This window comes from Anthonomus grandis, chromosome 9 (assembly GCF_022605725.1).
Source record: "Anthonomus grandis grandis chromosome 9, icAntGran1.3, whole genome shotgun sequence".
NCBI lineage: Eukaryota > Metazoa > Arthropoda > Insecta > Coleoptera > Curculionidae > Anthonomus > Anthonomus grandis.
The window spans coordinates 27733911-27753411 of record NC_065554.1 but is presented as its reverse complement, the minus strand read 5'-3'; the positions used below and the strand labels follow the sequence as shown (position 1 = coordinate 27753411).

Genomic DNA, 19501 nt, shown 5'->3' with positions numbered 1-19501 from the left:
CAAATCACACGACCGTCCGTCCAAAGACTAATTGATAAATTTGAACAAAATGGTTCTGTCGTGGATGTAAAAACACCAGTGCGTCACCGTACTAGCCGTTCTGTTGAAAATATTGCCGCAGTGCGTGAAAGTGTTGGCGAGAATCCGGGAACATCTATCAGTCATCGTGCACATTTCGAAGAGCAATACCCACCGAATTCTAACAAAAGATCTTCATTTACATGCCTATAAGATTCAATTGACCCAAGAATTAAAGCCAGTGGACCATGCGACGCGCCGTACATTTTCTTCTTGGGTATTATAAAACAACAAATGAATGTCGATTTTTCGAAAAAAATTTTGTTTACCGATGATGCACACTTTCACCTTAATGGCTTTGTTAACCCTTTCGGTACTGCTGTCATATATATATGTCAGATAATAAATTGACACATGGACGGCTGACCGATATATATGATATCATAATAAACACTCCCCTTAGACGACTGACATAAATATAGGACAAAGTTTAAAATTTTCTTTGCAGTATGAACGGTTGACCGATATATCGGTCATGATAACGGTACCTGGCATCCGAGCGACTGATATATATGACAGTATCGGAAATATACAATTGCCGAAATAAGGGTTTGTTTGTTGTTATTTCGGTAGTGGTTTGTTCGGTATTACTATTTGCGTTTAGTTGATTGAGTTTTTATAGTGTGCATAGGCGGTTATAATGTCGTCCGAACAACAACCAGGTCCATCAAGATCGAAAAGATTCCGAGCGGAAGAAAATGGCGGCGCTGATTTGGAAAATTATAAAATTATCACAGAATTCTAGTATACTCGTTTTACAAAACATAAGGAATACGATGGTGCAACCAGGACTAAAAACAAAAAAAGCAAACAAAAAGTACTTAATTTTTTGAAAAAATTGTTATTCGACCTGAAACGAAAGAAGAAATACCTACTTACTCTTATTAGTCGCTGGAAGTGTTTATACTATTACAGCCTACGCCCTACAGCGCTTATAGGTCTACGAAAATACAGTTTCCTAACTGTGAAATAATTCAAAGACATTTACTGTAGCATACATGAAAAAGGGTCAAAGTTTCACCCGACAATCAGGAAAGGACACACACAATTTATGGAGGATAGCATTTATCAGTAATTGTTCGACACTCAAATTAATTAAACAGATTCACTATGACGCCAAAAGTAATTGTTTCCATTTTCCAGGCATTTCTTGTTATGAGCCGCATTTTTTTTTGTAATTATAAAGATTTTTTCAAGAATTTCTATTCCAGCTACTTAAACCAATTTTTTTCAACTTTATTCCAGACGCTTCAAGCTATTTTCATTTTTATTTCACAAGTTTCGTCCTTATATTTGACGTCATTTCCTACCCAAGATGTTTGACATCTTTTCATTTCTATTCCAGGTCTTTGCGGCCATTTTCCATTTTATTCCGGGCACTTAAAGCTATTTTCATATTTCTTCCAGGAATTTCAAGTAATCTCTAATATCTTTTAAACTTTTGACTAACTTTTCCATTTGTTTCCAGGCATATCAAGCCATATACAATTTTCTCCCAGGTATTTTTAAATAATTTTTTACAAATTACAGATTTTTGGAGTCATTTTTCATTTTATTCCGGGCATTTGAACCCAGAATGTATTTATTTTAAGTATTATTAGAATTATTATATACAGTGGTGGCCAACTAATTAGAAACAGTGTGAATAAATTAATAAAAATCATAAATCTTTTGTAAATAAAATTGTTTATTCTTAAATTTCTCGCCCATTGTCGTAACTAACATTTACCTGTAATATTACCATAAATTTGGTGGATTTGTCTTCACATATATACTTTTAAAAAAAAGTTAATTTTTTATACAAATATTGAATTGGACAACTAATTAGAAACCAAAGAATTATCAATGTAAAAAAACAAAATAAGAACTCTAAACCCTAAATAAATCAATATTTTGATAGGCAAATCCCTTATTTTCAATGACAGCTCTACATCTCCTGGGCATTGACTCCACCAGATGTTGACATCTCGCTAGTGGTATCCGATTTCTTCTTTGTCTTCCGCCAGATCTTAAAGGTTTTTAATATTTTTATGTTCTAAAAGTTTTTTCAGGTCTCTCCAAAGATTCTCAATGGGATTGAGATCCGGACTACATGAGGGCCAATCAAGTACATTAACATGGTTATCGTCAAACCATTTTTTTACAGACTTAGCCGTGTGCTTGGGATCATTGTCTTGTTGCAAAACCCAAGACACCGGCAAAGTTTCATTAGCAAACGGCAACATGTGGTTCTCCATAATATATTTTTCTTGGTCAAGAATACCGTCAATTTTCACTAATGGACCAACACCACGCCACGAAAAACATCCCCATAATTTTATATTTCCACCTCCATGTTTGACTGTGCTGGTTGTATACTTCGGATTATTTTTCGCACTCCTTCGTCTTCTCACAAATATTCTACCATCACTACCAATGCAATTTATTTTTTTGGTCTCATCAGACCATAATACTTTTTTCCACTCTTTGTCCAATTAATATGGTCCTTAGCGAATTTTAATCTAGCCTGGTGATTTTTCTTCTTTAGCAGTGGTTTCTTGCGGGATACTCGTCCAAATAGGTGATGATATCGCGATAGCTGGAGAAAGTTCTTTAATCTGGTTGGAGGTTAAAAATGGATTCATTTTAGCCATTCGAACAATAGTTTCATCAGTTCGTTGGCTGGTTTTTTTAGATCTTCTCTTGCGTGGAATATTTTCGTACGTTTTATGTTCCTTTAAGTGTTTGAGTGCATAGAAAACCATTTTTTTGAACATTTTAGGTGGTCAGCTATTTTACTATAAATCCAACCTCTTTCCTTTAGCGTAAAAATTATTTTACGCATTGACGGATCACAACTTTATTTTTACCCATTTTAAACTGTGGAAGACACAAAGACAAGACTTGTAGATACAAGAAACACAAATTGTTAACAGTACAAAGGTTTGAAATGGACTATACGCGCGTTTTGTCGTTTCTAAGTAGATGGCCAACTGTGTTATCTATAAATTTTGTTTATATTCTGCATTCCTTACAAATTTCTTAGTGGAATGTCTATAAATAAATTATATATTGCTGTTGCGATGAACAATCAAAATTTTACAACAAGTTGGTTTTAACTTATTTTAAAGAACTGAAACATTGAATAAAGTATTTTTTTTAAAATCGTTTCTAATTAGTTGGCCACCACTGTATAAATGAATTGAGAGCAATGAAAGAACATGTCAAATTCTTGAGCGACTACTACATACAACACAAGACTGATAACAACTTACAAATACTCAATGATTTTAAAAAATTTCGACTGAAAACATTTACAATTCACGTAAATGCAAATAAATATCCGAACAGAGGACCTGTAAGTCAGTAGAATTGAGATTAAGTGGAGGAAACCTTGAGCTGTTAAGGATCTTGGCAGACCAGGAAGGAGTGGCGTTTCTAATGATAAAAACCTGGATATCCTGGTTTCATTACACAAAAATCAAGTGCTTTGAATAACACTTTTCATAGTAGCAAAATTATTAATGAAAAAGAAGTGCTACTAGAAGATTGTCTATATAGCAGAAAAAAATGCTTTTCAGACGAGGCAACTTCTTGTTTGAATATACAAGTAAATAGGCATAATTCTAGGTACTGGGCACCTAAAAATCCACACTGGATTAGGAAAACTCTAGTACAAAAAATTGCTGGCTTATATATTATCATTTTTAAAGTATTAGAGTCTCCAAACTATATAATTTCTTGTATAGCTGTAAAATGTTTTTGATTTTATTATATGGCTTTCAGACTGTACCGTTTTATGAAAAAAATTTAAAAAACATCTTTTTGTAAGCATGAATAAACTTAAACGAACATTCGCAGACAGTGTTTTCCTAAACTGGTGGATAGGCAGACGAGGATCAATAAAGTGGCGCGCTAGGCCACCCGACCTTAATCCTTGTGATTAGTTTTTTTGAGGTTATGTTAAATTGCATTAAATGTACCAAGATAAGCCACACACTCCTTGATATTCTCAAAGAACGCATTCGTAATGTAATGTGATAAATTTTGTTTATTATTTGTTGGACATTACTTTGAAAATATCTGATTACATTGCAAAAGTATATTAATTTACTACTAAAGGTAAAATCCAGATAATGGATCATCCTTAATATACTCGTTTCATAAATTAATATTATTGATTTGTTTATGTAAATTGAGAATTACTCTTATTTTTAAAATTCTAAAACTTCAAAAAAATATATACAGAGTGTTCAAACCTGTGAATTATTTGAAGTATATCAAAATAAAGCCGTCTTATCCCAAAAACATCACCTATTTTACAATTCGCTTGGTAATATCGTTGATACCCAGTAAGTTTATATGTACAGTACAACTTCTCTAGTTCGGACACTCGCTGATTCGGACACTCCAGTAATCCGGCGTTCCTAGGTGTCGGGATATTTTACCTCTGTAGTCCGGATAAAGGAATGTTTTCAATACGAATCGATTATAAACGGATTTTTCCTTTTTAAACTTGTCAAAACCAATATTGTTAGCAACCTAATGGGTTTGGCGCCTTTGGCGGTCAGTTATCGTTTAGTTACCGTGCGTCGTGTGTCAATGTGTTATTAAAAAAAAAATGGCGCCAAATAAACGACCGCATAACACAGTTACTCTTGCGGAGAAATGTAAAATATTAGATTTTCTTGATAAGGTGGGAAGCATACGCAGGGTGGCTGAGAAATTTAATGTACCAAAATCAACTGTAAGTGATATAAAGAAAAACAAAACTAAAATAAGAAGATTTGTGTCGGAGTCATTCAGTGGAGCAGGTATGTATGATTTAATTTTTATTGTAGGTAATGTTATTATGAAACATATTTTTATCTTTTCAGGTAAAAGGCAGGTTATCCGAAAGGGAGAACATCCCGAAGTTGAAGCTGCTTTATATAAGTGGTTTCTACAGCAGCGTAGTGCTCATGTACCTGTTTCTTCTGATATCTTACGAACGAAAGCTAAACAATTTTATGAAAGAATAACTGGGAAGAGTGATTTTTTAGCGAGTTCAGGTTGGCTTGACAAATTTAAGAAAAGGCACGGAATACGCTTTCTTAAAGTGTGTGGTGAAAAACTTTCCAGTGATGTAAGTGCTATAGTACCTTTTCAAGAAAAATTTCTAGCTGTGGTTAATGAAATGAAGCTAAGTCGTGACCAAGTTTATAATGCTGATGAATCAGCGGCCTTTTGGAGAGCCTTGCCGGACACTACATGGGTTCATAGTCAGGAACAATCAGCACCAGGGCGAAAAATATCTAAAGATCGCGTAACATTCATGCCCTGTTGCAATGCGGCTGGAACTCATAAGTTACCCCTTTTAGTTCTTGGAAAATCCGCAAATCCAAGGGCATTTAAGAATGCTACTTTACCTGTTAAATACAAGGCAACCAGCAAAGGTTGGATGACCAGGACATTGTTCTTCGAATGGTTTAAGACTTGCTTTATACCAGACGTCAAACGTTTTTTATCGGATGTTAACCGACCTCATAAAGCATTATTACTTGTAGATAATGCTCCATCTCATCCACCTGAGACAGAAATAAATTTCGATCCTGATTTCAGAGTCATGTTTTTGCCGCCCAACTGCACAGCAGTTTTACAGCCAATGGATCAAAACTTAATCCAAAACATAAAAGTAGCATATAGAAAGAGGCTACTAAATCACATTATCGCTCACGAAGGTGACGATTTAGTTACAGTTTTAAAGCAATTTAATTTAAAAGATGCACTTGTTAATCTAGATATTGCTTGGAAGTTGATATCTGAAAAAAATATCCAAAAAAGTTGGATAGCATTATGGCCGAACCAAAGAACTGATGCAGAAGAAGAGGAATCTGATGAAGAAAACATTCCACTTTCAGAACTTCAAAGACGACTTTGTCAAATAAACGAGGAAGATTTAAAAACCATTACCGCTTCCTTGCTTGTGATAGATCCTGAAAACAGTTTGAATCGGGAAGAAATTGTTGAATGGGCTTTAGGCAAAAATGAAGTCATTGTTGATTTGACTGAAGAGGAGGTAATAGGTGATGCGCTAAAATCTAAGGATGCAGAGAGCAATGATTTAGATGGAGATACTGAGATTATTGCCACTAAAGTGAAACACAGCGATGCTGTGAAAGCATTAACATTGGGAATTCAGTGGGCTGAAGAAAACTACTTACCAATGCACGAAATATTGCTTTTAAAGAACGTCAAAGAGAAAGCGACTGAATTAGCAAGCTCTAAGGCAGTTCAGAAAAAAATTGATAGTTTTTTCAAAGCCATTTAAACTTGCACTTTTTTGTCTTGTATTTGTAATTTATGTTTTGTCCTACATAATGTATTTTTATTTCTAGTTATATGTTTGTGTACCTGCGTGTACAACATGTGTATGTATATGTTTACTTATTATGTATGTTATAATTTGAAATATAAACATAATTTTCTTTTTTAATTAGGGTACAATGATTTATTTATACCTAAAAAAAGCTAGTATGTGGATAGTATATTAAAATAAAACTTTTGAAATAATAATCCAGTTATCCGGACACCTCGCTACTCCGGCGCTGCTTGGAACGATATGTGTCCGGATTATCGAAGTTGTACTGTACTTTAGTCTAGAACCCAGTTTCTCCCCTTTTCTCTTGTCATAAAAAAACGCTAAAGCCCCGAAATAAATAACTTAATTTTCAGTCGATTAAATGTTCCAAAATTCCATTAACAGCAAAAAAGCGAACAACAGTAAAGATCTCGCCTTGTACACCCAGTGTATCATAAAAATTCAATAAATTTAAGCTAAATCTAAAAAAAAATGAATTAATTCAAACATACCCATCAATAAGTTCTGACACATGTTCCTCATATTCATCATAATGCGGATACCAATCACCAAATCTTCCTCACGTAACTACTAAATATTCAAGTACAATGTTTTCAGTAATAACGATTTACCATAATATGAATTAATACAAAGCACATGTAAGCCATACTTACCAACCCATCCATGCCCACACATACCCATAGGAAACGTATTTTAATATGCCTATAGAATATACTACAAAACACTTTTGAGGAAATAAAACCAACCTCAACCACTCTAAAGGCGATATAATCATATATTCTGACAAATAAAGACATACACATACATCTTAAGCCTACAACTCCACAAACGTCTTTTTTTTTTAAATTAATTTTCATACAAGTCCAGCGGCTCAACGCAACCGACCCACTTTCTTCCAATTTGTACACTTCCCATATTTGTTACTTATTCCACTTATACTAATAAATAATTTACTTTTTAATATATATATAAAGATATATGAAACATACATAGCGATCATCAGAAAATCTCCATCATAGATTTAACTTAAAAATTTAAGCAAATCAAGTTCAAACATTTTAATACCCTGCACAGATTTTCCTTGTAAGTCTCTATACAACTATACAAAATAATTTGCTTAAATTTTATCAAAATACCGAGGACCCACGACATACTACGAAGAAACAATATCAGAATAAATTTTGTTCACCTCTTAATTAGGGTAACTGCGAACTGGTGAGCTATGGTCCAAGTTACGATTATCTGCTACTTGAAATGCTTGATTTGACGTGCACGTTTGTGTAATACTCCTGTTTACCTGCAAGAAAAAGACTGATTAGTTGTTAAATGTTACTGTATGTGCTATAATCGTTAATTGAACGTATTAGTACCAGCGTTCCTTATAGAACACTATAAATTCTTCATAGAAGCGTATTCGGTAGACTTGACTCGACGTGTTAAGTGACAGTTAAGGAAATTAAAACCTTGCGATTACTTTCGGATACCATTTGAGTTGTCAAACTTATAATCGTGCTTAAATTATAAGGGCTCAGGTCATTTTTCACCCAGTCAACACGTGGTTGTTGTATGTCCTTTCCTATCCTTTAAACCCCCTTTCCCAGACCCTTCCGTACCCTTTGCCTGTGATATAAGAAGTTTTGAATAGGCATACTAATGGTTGATCTGTAGAAAATCGGTTCATTTAAATAAAAATCAAATAATTAGTTCATATAATTCATATTCCAAAATTCAGTCGAAAGATTTGTGAAGTATATTTTGTTAATTTTAAGAAATAATTCATCTAGAATCTATATCAGATTTCTCCAATATTTTAATTGTTGCAAGATTTTTTTTTTGGAGAAAAAAAAATAGTATTAGTTAATTTTTACTATGAAATGTTCACTGATAAATCTAGGGTGCCAGGGAAAAAGAGTATGATTTGCTCAAAATGAGATAAGTCAAGAAACAGAATTTTTAAAGTGTTGCCCACCTTTTGGTAAAAAGAGTATAAGTCATACAAATAAGCTGCGCATTATCCTTCCAATAATACAAACCGGAAGAGAAGTAAAGTTATACTATTTTAACCAGCGATCGAAATAGTATAAGTTAACATGTTTTATTTTGCTTGTAAAAACTGCTTGACCTAAAGCATAACCTCAAAAATATTTGTGTTTAATTTTAGTTGCTGTAGAGCATCCAGCCTAAATAAACAAAAGTGTATTATTAGTTACAATGGCCAGTGACAGAACCAGAACAATAATGAGCCTTCTTGAGAATAAGGGTAAGTAGGAGTTTTGTTTACTTTTTAGATTTCTTTCATTTAATTTTAATCGCTGAATAATTTCAATAGATTAGAATCAACTATTCTATAAGTCTCACACTAACAGTATTTTTAAAACATTTTTAAAGGGGGTTCTTAAGATTGGTTCTTTTCGTTCTATTGTTTTGTAATTTGGGTGGAAAAACCCACTCGCCCCTATTTTTAAATATAACGATTTGATGTAGTACTTTGTGTAGTATCTTAATGTTTTGTATGTAAAATTAATAAATTTTCCTAAATTCTATACAGGACTTTGCTTCAATACTAGGAGTTCCAGGTAAAAACAATTTCGTTTCTTATGTTTTTAAGCTACTATTGTTATATTAAGAATCGTGCAAAAATTTAAAAAAATTGACACACTGTTTGATTTTCGCGTAGGGCATGTTATAAGGTTGTTGGTAACCTGAAGTAACAGAAATTTAAGGATTTAACGTCAATATTATTTAGTATAAAAAAAATGCACCACTGCATTTTTCTATGAATAAAGTTTATTTAGAGTATTTTTTATTTGTATATCTTATTTGGTATAATTATTTTGTCATACACTTTAATGCATTTCCATTTTTTTCAAGCAATTATTTTCTGCAAAAAACCGGTTTTCTTTAACCCTCCGCTTAGCCCCCCACCCACCCCATACAACTTATCAGTAAAAAATTGTTTACAAATATCGTTGTTTTTCAAAATAATACCCATGAATTGGTTGGTTTCGTCATTAAAGTCTAATTTAATAATACAGTTTGTTTATTTAAATTTTATTCTTTATATGCATATTCTTTATATTTATAGATATTTAATACAAAAACAGTGCTATTAAATTGGACATTATGGAGGAAAAACGGTGATTTTTCAAAGGAATTTCTTACTGGGCAAATGTTTGGGGTGGGTGGGAGGTAAGGGTTGTGTTGATGAAAAACAAAGTTTTTGCAGAAAATATGTATTCAATATGTAATTTAATAACAATATTTATTTAAATTTGGTATAATTTTATATATAAATATTTAATATAAAAGTAATGTTATTAGATAGAGAATATGGCAAAAAAGTGATTTTTCAGAAGAATTTTTATCAAATATTTGACGTGTAGTACTCAGGTTTAAAAACGACGAAGACACATTTCTTTCGCTTTGTTATTAATGATGAAAGGTAATTGTTACTTGATTTTTTCAATTTAGAATAATATAATTGAATCGATTATTTCTGAAAGGGCCTAAGTGCCGTTTCGGCCATTTTGTTTTTAATACACTACAATAAAAACAAATTTTGAGCCAAATCCTAGCGTTTGGTGCAGAAAAGAACTAAATTCAATTATTCCTTACTTGCATTTCTGGGTGAGAAAATAATGGTTTAGTGCAGAAAGGACCTAAGTAAACTAACTTAGCCCCGTTAAGAAATAAATATTAAAATGTGTGTCGTGCTGTATTTGACCTTGCGCTCTGTTTTGTTTTGAAATGCAAGCCTCGTGTGTCGAAATATTTTTAGTGATTTACTGGCTTGGATACTGTGTGCATTTAAGAGTAATATAATCGCATTTTTGTCGCAATATGTCTAGTTCGGACGAAAATAGAAGCACTGAAAGTGAAGAGGAGCTATCTCAATCATAATCTTAGAAAAAGACGCCGAGATGTAAGAAATGATGATAATTATCAAAGAAATTTAATCAAAAAAGCTAGAATCAGTGGTACTGCGTATAAAGATTATAAAGGCGATATGGTTGCTGCCAGGCAAATCAGAGGTGCTTGCAAGTAAGTTTAATAAAAGTTATATATTGAATAGCCTAGGTATATGATAAGTTATTTTTTAGATGTAAAATGCAGTGTTTTACTAAGCTATACGATGAGCAAAAGCAAATAGTGTTTGAGGGAGGATGTAGGGATTGGTAAGGGAAAATCGTTAACGTGGCGAGTCATATGACCAGTGTTAGAGGGAGGTTTAGGACATTTATGAATAAGAGTAGCTGTTTCTAAGATAAAAAGAAAACATGAACGTGCCAATTTTGGAAACAAAAATAGCCCATTTGCAAAGCCTTAATCAATGGGTACCAGAAGATAAGCAGGAATTTTACGTCCACATAATAAATTCTTTAATTTTTTTGAAAAATCTGTCTAATAAAGAAAATCCAAAATTCTACAATGATTTTATTAATTTACACCTTTAACCGAACCATACTAATAAAAAAACGAATCGAATAATCAATTTAAAATATCAAGAGGTTAAAAAATAAACAACATTTTTCTGTTTTTCTTAAAACTTCTTAATATCACTTAGTCCCTTTAAGAAATAATTGATTCAATTGTTGTTTGGCTTTTTGCAGTAGCTTCCTGTATGTTCTACGATATTCAAAAAAGTAGGTTTTTAGGAAAATAGCGGGGATTTTTTGCAGATCTGTGGATACCTTTAGTTATCCACAATTTGTAATGCGGCTTTATTTTTATATTTCTCGGAAGGAAACATTTGTCTATTCTATATATTTACACAGGGTCTCCGGAAAGTCAACGATAATACTGAAGGGATTTTAAAACATATTGGGTAATTTTAAAAGTAAATTAGCCAGGTTGTTAACATTTTTTGGTCCAGTAGGTATAAGGGATCAAAATTGAGTTATTAAAAATAAAAATAAGCAATACTTCATTTTAGAATACTGTCCTATTAAATATTTTGGCTGTTTAGCTTAACGTTTGTCTTTGATCAGTAAAATGGCAATTCAGTATTGCAAAGCTAAAAAAAATCCAAAAATATCTATTTTGAAGGCGTGACAATCGAAAATCTGATGTAAGAGTAGGATTTTGGTGACTTCTACTAAAGTGTCAATATTTCTAAAACCATCGATTTTTTACTAGTCATTTTATGTGTTTCTGGGTGCTTATGAGTTGCTCCTTCAGTATTGTCGTTGACTTTCCGGACACCTTGTATATTTATTCTTCACGTTATTTCTTAACGTTAAGTAAAGTTAACCAGGTGCTAAATAAATTATTTATTAATTAAATGTAAAAAAAAAGAAGAGTATAGAAATTATTTTCCAGTCAAAAACTGAAACTTACCAACAATGTCATGGCCCTCCTAACGATCTCACCAACCGCCTGCGCAGCGGCCGCCCTTCCCTAGTCGTACTTAAGGAAACCCTTGTCCTGGTTCTGTCCGGGAGGGGGTCGGGCGGGCCACTGGCCGCCCTCCTGGCCACCCCCGGGGCCGCCTCCGCCGCCCTGCGACATCCAGTTGAGGAATCCCGGGCCGCCTCCGCCACCTTGGTTACCTCCGCCCTGGTTGTTACCTAAAGAGTGTTTTTTGGTGATTTTTATTCTATAAGCATGTTTTTTGATAATAATAGATGTCAATAAACATTGAAAAACCAAACAAAAGTAAAACTTAAGGAAGAGGAAATACAAACATAGCATATTTTTAGAGTTGACAAGGGAAAACTTGTGATTGTCCAATCTGTATCTATAAGACAATTTAAGAAGAAAGATACTCTATCAATAATTACACGCCTGTATACTACTCGCTTAAAACACCTAACTGGCTACCTACCAAAAATAAACACCACATTAGGACAGCGTTTCTACGTGTATCTGAGTCCAAAAATTTATTCAGTACTCTCTGCTGATCTTTTTGGGATAAATTCTATATATTTGTTTGAAGTAAAATTAAAGGAGTGGATTCTAAGCCAATTTAGAGAGTATATTAGATATATCATAAAATATAAAAATAAGTAGATGTACACATGTTCTTATCACAAAATTGCAAGGTAGTATAAATAAACCCTAATTTATTACTATTTAATCTTGATTTTGACAGATATCACTACCAACTTGGCTGTTATACTTCCAAGACTTCATCAATTCTTTATTGTATAATGATATCAACTTGAAAATTGTTATTTAAATGTATTTTAGCACTACTTAGAGGAGTAAAAACTCGAATAGCATAAGTACTTTTTTATCGCTATTAGTGTAATAAGTTTGATAGTACCAAATTAAGATTTTCTTCTTAACTTTTTTATCTAAAAAACTACTTTGTTTAAATTATTATTCTGTGGATTTATAAGCCCCTGACAAGGTTAACCTTTTGTGGGTCATTTGTTTATTCAGACATTTTAATTTTACTGTATTTTGTTAAATAAACTTACAGCCGTTATACCTATTAACTTTAGCCAATATTCCTATTAACTATGTTTTGAAAATTAATAGAAAAAACAATAAGAATTATACAACAAAACTTCAAATTGGATAATGAACAGTATGGATCAGATCTTGTGGAATCTATTTTAAATGAGATAGATCAGCAAAGGTATGTAGTGGCAGTTTTTTAGATCTAAAAAAAGCTTTTGACACGGTCGATATACAATTATTACTTGAAAAATTGATAAAAATGGGATTCGAAGGACCGTTTTAAAGTTTTTTCATGCATATTCAGTTAGCAGGAAACATTACACAGCAGTGAATGGGGAAGAAAGAAACAATCTTTGGACCATTGTTGTATGTACTATGCTAAAACTATTAGAGACTTATTAAGAGGTATAAATATCTATGATTGAATATAATTAATAAATTAACATGAAAGAAGCATATAGAAAAAATGTGATAATTTTTTTTTAAATAAATAGATCCTGACTGCCTGGAAGAAAGATGAAATTGCTCCGAATTTTAAAGAAAACAATTATTTAGGTACTTAAAATCGAACGATTTTATCACTTATTTTAGATCAATTTATTGAAATATCCACGTTTCACTCGTATGAAGTTATCCTCAGGACTGTACAAATCTAAATTAAACCTCTACCATGATGAATAAAAAAAATATTATTTTAGTCCTATGAACCGGAATTTTTAAGGCGTTTCTCCATGAACTGAATTGATCCAAAGTAGGAAAACTATCGGTAAAAATTCAGTTTTCCTTTGACTGCCTGAATGAAATAAAAAATTGCTTAGCGCATCTAAAATGTGTTATTCTAAGCTGTTTTGGTCCTTTGAACCGAATGCGTTTGATCATTTATTTGATCAAAAACACGCATAATTATGAGTTCTTCACTTTTTCGGTCAAAGGGCCAATTGGATTTTGACTGCCTGGAATAAAAATACCACTTAATTTAACTGTCTGGAAAAAGAGCGAATATACCCAGAGATTTAAGGGAAAAAAAACTATTTTGGCCCTTCGACCCGGAATTTTTAGCACGTTTTTCCATAATATGAATTGATCGGAAGTAGGAAACCCATCTGAAGATCCCATTCAGACAGTCAAAACCCAGTTTTCCTTTTACTGCCTGGAAAAAATAAAATATTAATCACTGCATCATGAAAACCCACATTGGCTCCTGGAAAACCACTTTTTTTCCAGAATTCGGACACATTCAAGCAACCTTCCTTATATTATGTACTAAAAATGATTATTTTAATTTTTTTTATTAGAGGGCGTTTCTCCATGAACTGTATTGATCCAAAGTGAGAAGAGAAAACTATCAGTCAAAATTCAGTTTTCAGACATAAAAAATTGCTTAGCGCATATAAAATGTGTTATTCTAAGCTGTTTTGGTCCTTTGAACCGAATGCGTTTGGCATTTATTTGATCAAAAACAAGTATAATTCTGACTTCTTCACTTTTCCAGTTTGAATTTTGACTGCCTGGAATAAAAATTCCTCCTAATCTAATTGCCTGGAAAAAGGACGAATATACCCAGAGTCTTAAGGAAAAAACTAACTATTTTGGTCCTTTGAACCGAATGCGTTTAGTCAATTATTTGATCAAAAACAAGCATAATTCTGACTTCTTCACTTTTCCAGTTTGGATTTTGACTGCCTGGAATAAAAATTCCACTTGATCTAATTGCCTGGAAAAAGGATGAATATATCCAGAGTCTTAAGGAAAAAAAACTATTTTGGCCTTTCGAACCGGAATTTTTAGCTCGTTTCTGCATAAACCGAATTGATCAAAAGTAAAAAAACCATTGAGACCCTTAAAATCCAGTTTCCCTTTGACTGCCTGAAAAAAATAAAACATTAATCACCGCATCATGAAAAACCAGATTGGATCCTGGAAAATCACTTTTTTCCACAATTCAGATATATCCAAGAAACCTTCCTTATATTATGTGCTAATGATTATTAATTTTTTTTTTATTTGCAAAAAATTACTTATTTTATTAGTTTTAAGCGTGTTTTTGTTAAGACCTTTACGATGAATATGATTGAATGAATGAATGATTAAGATTTACAATATCTTAGCTTTAACATAATTAAAACACTTACAGGATAAATGTCTAATAATAAGGAATTCACAATGTTTAAATACCCGTAACTTGACAACGCAGCACTCAAATTTAAAAAATAAGGTGCCAAAATAAAAAGTCCTTTCAAATGAGGTATCACTCAACCCCTATTGCCATCGAAGATTTTCGAAGAGGTTTAATTCTATGAGAGTGACGTAAAAATTGTTCCCCTCGATAATAAAATTGAGGTGTCCTAGCGATTTTATAAAATCCTAACCTGTTTCCCTGTATACCCAGGAACTGAGGTTTTATCTATTGACCTCTGAGCACATTTTTTTTTTTCAACATCCTACCTAACTTTATTTTGAATAGTGAAAAGAAGAAAGGAGCTCAGAGGTCAATAGATAAAACAAACAGGAATAAAAGGAAGAAAGGTATCGTTAAAGATTTTAGATCATGCATCTCCTAAATACGTGAATAAGTCCAGTTTCTTGTCAATAATTGAGCATATCCCAGTTATCCAGTACAATTTTCTAAATTTATATTTACCATAATAGATTGCACTTAAGAAAGTGGTCAATAACAATCCTTGTTTAACTGTAACATGCATGGGAAACCTACAAGAGACACTTTGATCCCTAGCAGTACTATGAGCATGGTGTTTAATTTACGACATTTTCTTAGTCCTCTTTGAAATATTTCAAAATAAAAGAGAAACAATGGGAATGTCGAAACTTCTAAATATTTTCCATATTAGACACTTACCGCAGTTTACGAAAAAAAACAACCAAGTCACGTTCTCACAAACATTTATTATCGACGACACGTGTTTCGCTCTATGAGAGCATCATTAGGTCTAAAACTATCACATTTTTGTGTGTGTATTTTGGTTGAACAGCATTCGAAATTTCATTCACATACCAACATGCAAATGTAGTGGCAACGTAGCAAAGTCGAGTGCTATTGAAGGCCATGTCAAACGGGATGAAAACGATAAAGATTTTTTAACCTAACCTGAAATTTAAGTTTTAAAACGTCAGGGAATTTTGAGGTTTTTTCATGGCGTTTCTTGGGTTTTTCGAATTGTCTTTTTGGTTGGATTCAAAAAATATAAAATATTGCGGTTTTGTGTCGAATGAGTTTATTTTATTTATGGCAGAGCACCCGGAATTAAAGTCGGGCAAATTCACACAAGATTTCTCAGATAAAACTGCACAAGCGTTGTGGACAAAAGTAGCAACCAGATTACACAGTCCCCCTGGAGCACATCAATTTTATCGGAATAGGCTTGCTTAATCTATATAATTTAATAAATTGAGCATCTGAATACATTTCAAAAGGGTCAAGAAATGAAGAGTATCCTATTCCTTCTACAAGGTGTCCAAAAAGGGTATCAGCAATGTGATGTTTGCATAAACCAAATACACCATATTTCAATGATCATTTATTTATGGCAAATTAATGTACAGTCAATGGAAATTTATGAACCAAAAACAATGTTGTCTAAATGGTGTCCGTTGCGCTGTATGCATTCTTCAAATCGAGAACGAAGATTATTGATAACCCGTCCACACATTTCCCTTGATATTAATCTTATTTGCTCCTGGATATTTTGCTTTAATTGATTGGTATCAGCTGGATTATTCTCGTAGACCTTACTTTTGAGGTAACCCCATAAGAAATAATCAGGTGGCGACAGGTCCGGGCTCCTAGGAAGCCAGTTAGTATTGCCTCTTCTTGAAATGACTTTATTGGAGAATAAATTGTCGGACAGCTTCAATTGCCCGATTTGACGTTTGAAATCAGGTTTCTAAGTTAAAACCTTGAAACTGTCGGAGAGATAGTGCAAGAAAATTTTGTAACATTGCACAATACCGCTCGGTATTAACGGTAAGTGCCCGTCCATTTTGATCTTCAAAAAAATACGGCCCAATTATGCCATCAGCAGATATAGCAGCCCATACAACCACTTTGGGCCTATGCAGTGGACGTTCGTGTGTTCTGCGGCGATTTACATGTAAATTAGCCTCATCACTGAATAAAATGTTATTGAAATCGACGAATCGTTACATCATTTCATTGAGAAATTCTAACCGTGTATCCTCGGTAATCCCTCGGTTTTAATTCCTGCACTAACTGTATCTTATATGCATGCAGGTGCAAGTCTTTGGTCAAAATGTTATGTCTCTCTTGAGAGTAGTCGTCTGACTTCGCTTCCGTACAAATAAGGTTGGATTCTGTCTGACTGATTGACGTACTCGTTCGATGTTTTCTGCACTTCTTACGATTCGTGGGGATTATGAATTTTCACTGTGGATCCAGTAGCTTCAAACATTCTGATCCATTTTCTAATAACATCTAGGGGGCTAGGTGATAATTGAATATCATGTAATTGGTAATGAGCGCGATATAGACGGCGTGCTGTCACGATTGAATTATTATTGTTTTGGTAAAATCCACGTACACAAAAAGCGCGTTGCTCTCCGGTAAAACGGCTCCATTGCAACTGAATTACGTTCTGATACCCACCGTAAGTGGCGGCGTTGCGACGTCTGAGATTAAATGCACAAATAAAGTATTTGGACACCTTCTATCTACCAGCGTTTCAGTCTCTTACAGTGCATCGACGACGTGTCTTTGCACAAGATTATTTAATCTTGCCATTTGATTATAGTTGTTTTATTTTTAATAAACAACAAAAAAACACTAGGAAAATACTTAATGAACTTACAAATTAAAAAAAAACTAGTTTAAAATCAAAACAAGACAAGTGACAGAATCAAATTGAAAATCCCACTCGAGAAACCGCATGCAAAAAAGTTCGCATACGATGCGGTGGAAAATACGAATATCGATTTTTCATGCGAAATCCTCTAATTTCGTATGCGAATCGAATTCGAATGGTTTCAAAAATACGGCCCCTGATGATGCTATAATAGAGCGAAACACGTGTCGTCGATAATAAATGTCTGTGAGACTTTGACTTCTTGACTATTTTTCTTCGTTTGTTTATGTTGTAGTACCTGGTCTCTTTGCGAAAATGAATGAAGCCTTTCTGTTGGAACTTACCGCTGTTATTATTAGGTCCGTTATTAAATCCGTGATTGAAATTTGGTTCCGGCTGGTTCTGTAGGTTCCCAATGAGGCCCCAGCTCGCCTGATTCAACGCGGCTGCTACCAATGCCGGGTTCATCGGTAGTCCGCCCAGGTTCAATCCTAAGTTTAACGGGTTACAACCCCCTTGGTTGTTGTTCTGACCTCCCTGACCCGTTATTCCTGAAATTGACAGTGGAGAAACGTTGAAATTACGAATGTAATGCGGTAAATTGTTTTTTAAAACTCATAAGGTTAATAGGTAAGGAAACGTTACTTATCTTGGGAGTTCTGCTGGATAGGATTCAGGTTTTTCCGGCAGGATAAGCATTCATGAATGTAAACATATTCCATCATGCTTATCCTGATAGATCTTTGGGACTTTGGGGTTTTAATGCACCTCACGGCGATTTCGCTTTAAGCGACTTGGAATCTAGATGATGATCTTGTTGATAACAACATAATTTACCAATTTCTTCATTTTGATTTACTTTTTTGTATGATAAATTACGTGGCTTTAACGCCTTAGACATCGACATCCGAGAGTTTTTGGCTGAAATTAATATTGCTTCTTGTTTACGTCTTCTGCATGCTATTACTGGTAGAATATGAGTTCGGAATAATCATTGGAACAATTATATAGGTTTTCGTAAAAGTTATGGGGTAACCTTTAAACGAACATTAACAATTAAAGAAAAAATGTGTTATAAATTACAGACCGATGGCGAAAATAATAATGTCTTAAGTAGGGGATTTAAAGTTTCACATTCTGCAATACCCACTATATGAACAAATAGAGAAGAAACATGATAAGTTATGAATGGAAGTCATTCAAAATTAAAAAGGGTCGTAAATCTTCTGATCGTGAAATTGAAAAGTCATTACCAATGGTTTAGGGACCAGCACAGAAGATATATATAAGGTAACCGGGGGTAATAAGGCCCACCAGATATTAAGGCCCAACGCTGGTTTGCCGGATGGAAAGCGCCTAAAATATTTATATCGCCAATTGTTAATAATATTTGACTGTGGTAACAATAATACTTGATACTGTGGCCGGAAATGTAATTCTGTTCTATGGTTATCAGACTCCTGGCTTGTTCTATGGTGTCACGTTTCGCTGTGTTATATTTTACAAGAATTTCGACCGGAAGCTTTAAGAAGGTCCGTGTTCAGGTATGTTGAGCAAAAGAAAAATTAAGCATTGCTTCAATCAGGAAGAACGTCTCGCTGGTAGGGAGTGGATAAGGACTTTTCTAAAAAATCATCCGAGAATATCAAAACGTCGATCTCAATTCATGAATCCAGCAAGAGCCCAAAAATTAAATCGTTTTATCGTAGAAGATTATTTAAAAAAACTAGGAGATTTGTTGGAGTGCACTCAGTTAGAAAATAAAGAACCAAAAATTTATAATATGGACGAGAAGGGTTGTCGCTTGACTCTTCACCACCAACAAAACGTTCTAGCAGCCAAAGGAGCGAGTGTGAATTTT

General features: G+C 33.5%; 1 protein-coding gene across 4 annotated transcripts in view; it reads right to left on the bottom strand.

The window, feature by feature from the left end:
• Positions 1-19501, bottom strand: part of LOC126740445 (TAR DNA-binding protein 43) — a 43123-nt gene that overhangs the window by 484 nt on the left and 23138 nt on the right. For 3 of the 4 annotated variants that reach the window (XM_050446472.1, XM_050446474.1, XM_050446478.1), the window contains 3 exons: positions 17985-18191; positions 11756-11985; positions 7169-7715 (listed from right to left, as the gene is read on the bottom strand). In XM_050446472.1, the coding sequence (XP_050302429.1) occupies positions 11816-11985; positions 17985-18191 (377 nt within the window). In that variant the 3' untranslated portion in view covers positions 7169-7715; positions 11756-11815. Of the gene's footprint in view, positions 1-7168; positions 7716-11755; positions 11986-17984; positions 18192-19501 lie in introns of those variants that run through there. The other variant, XM_050446473.1, reaches the window with a different exon arrangement.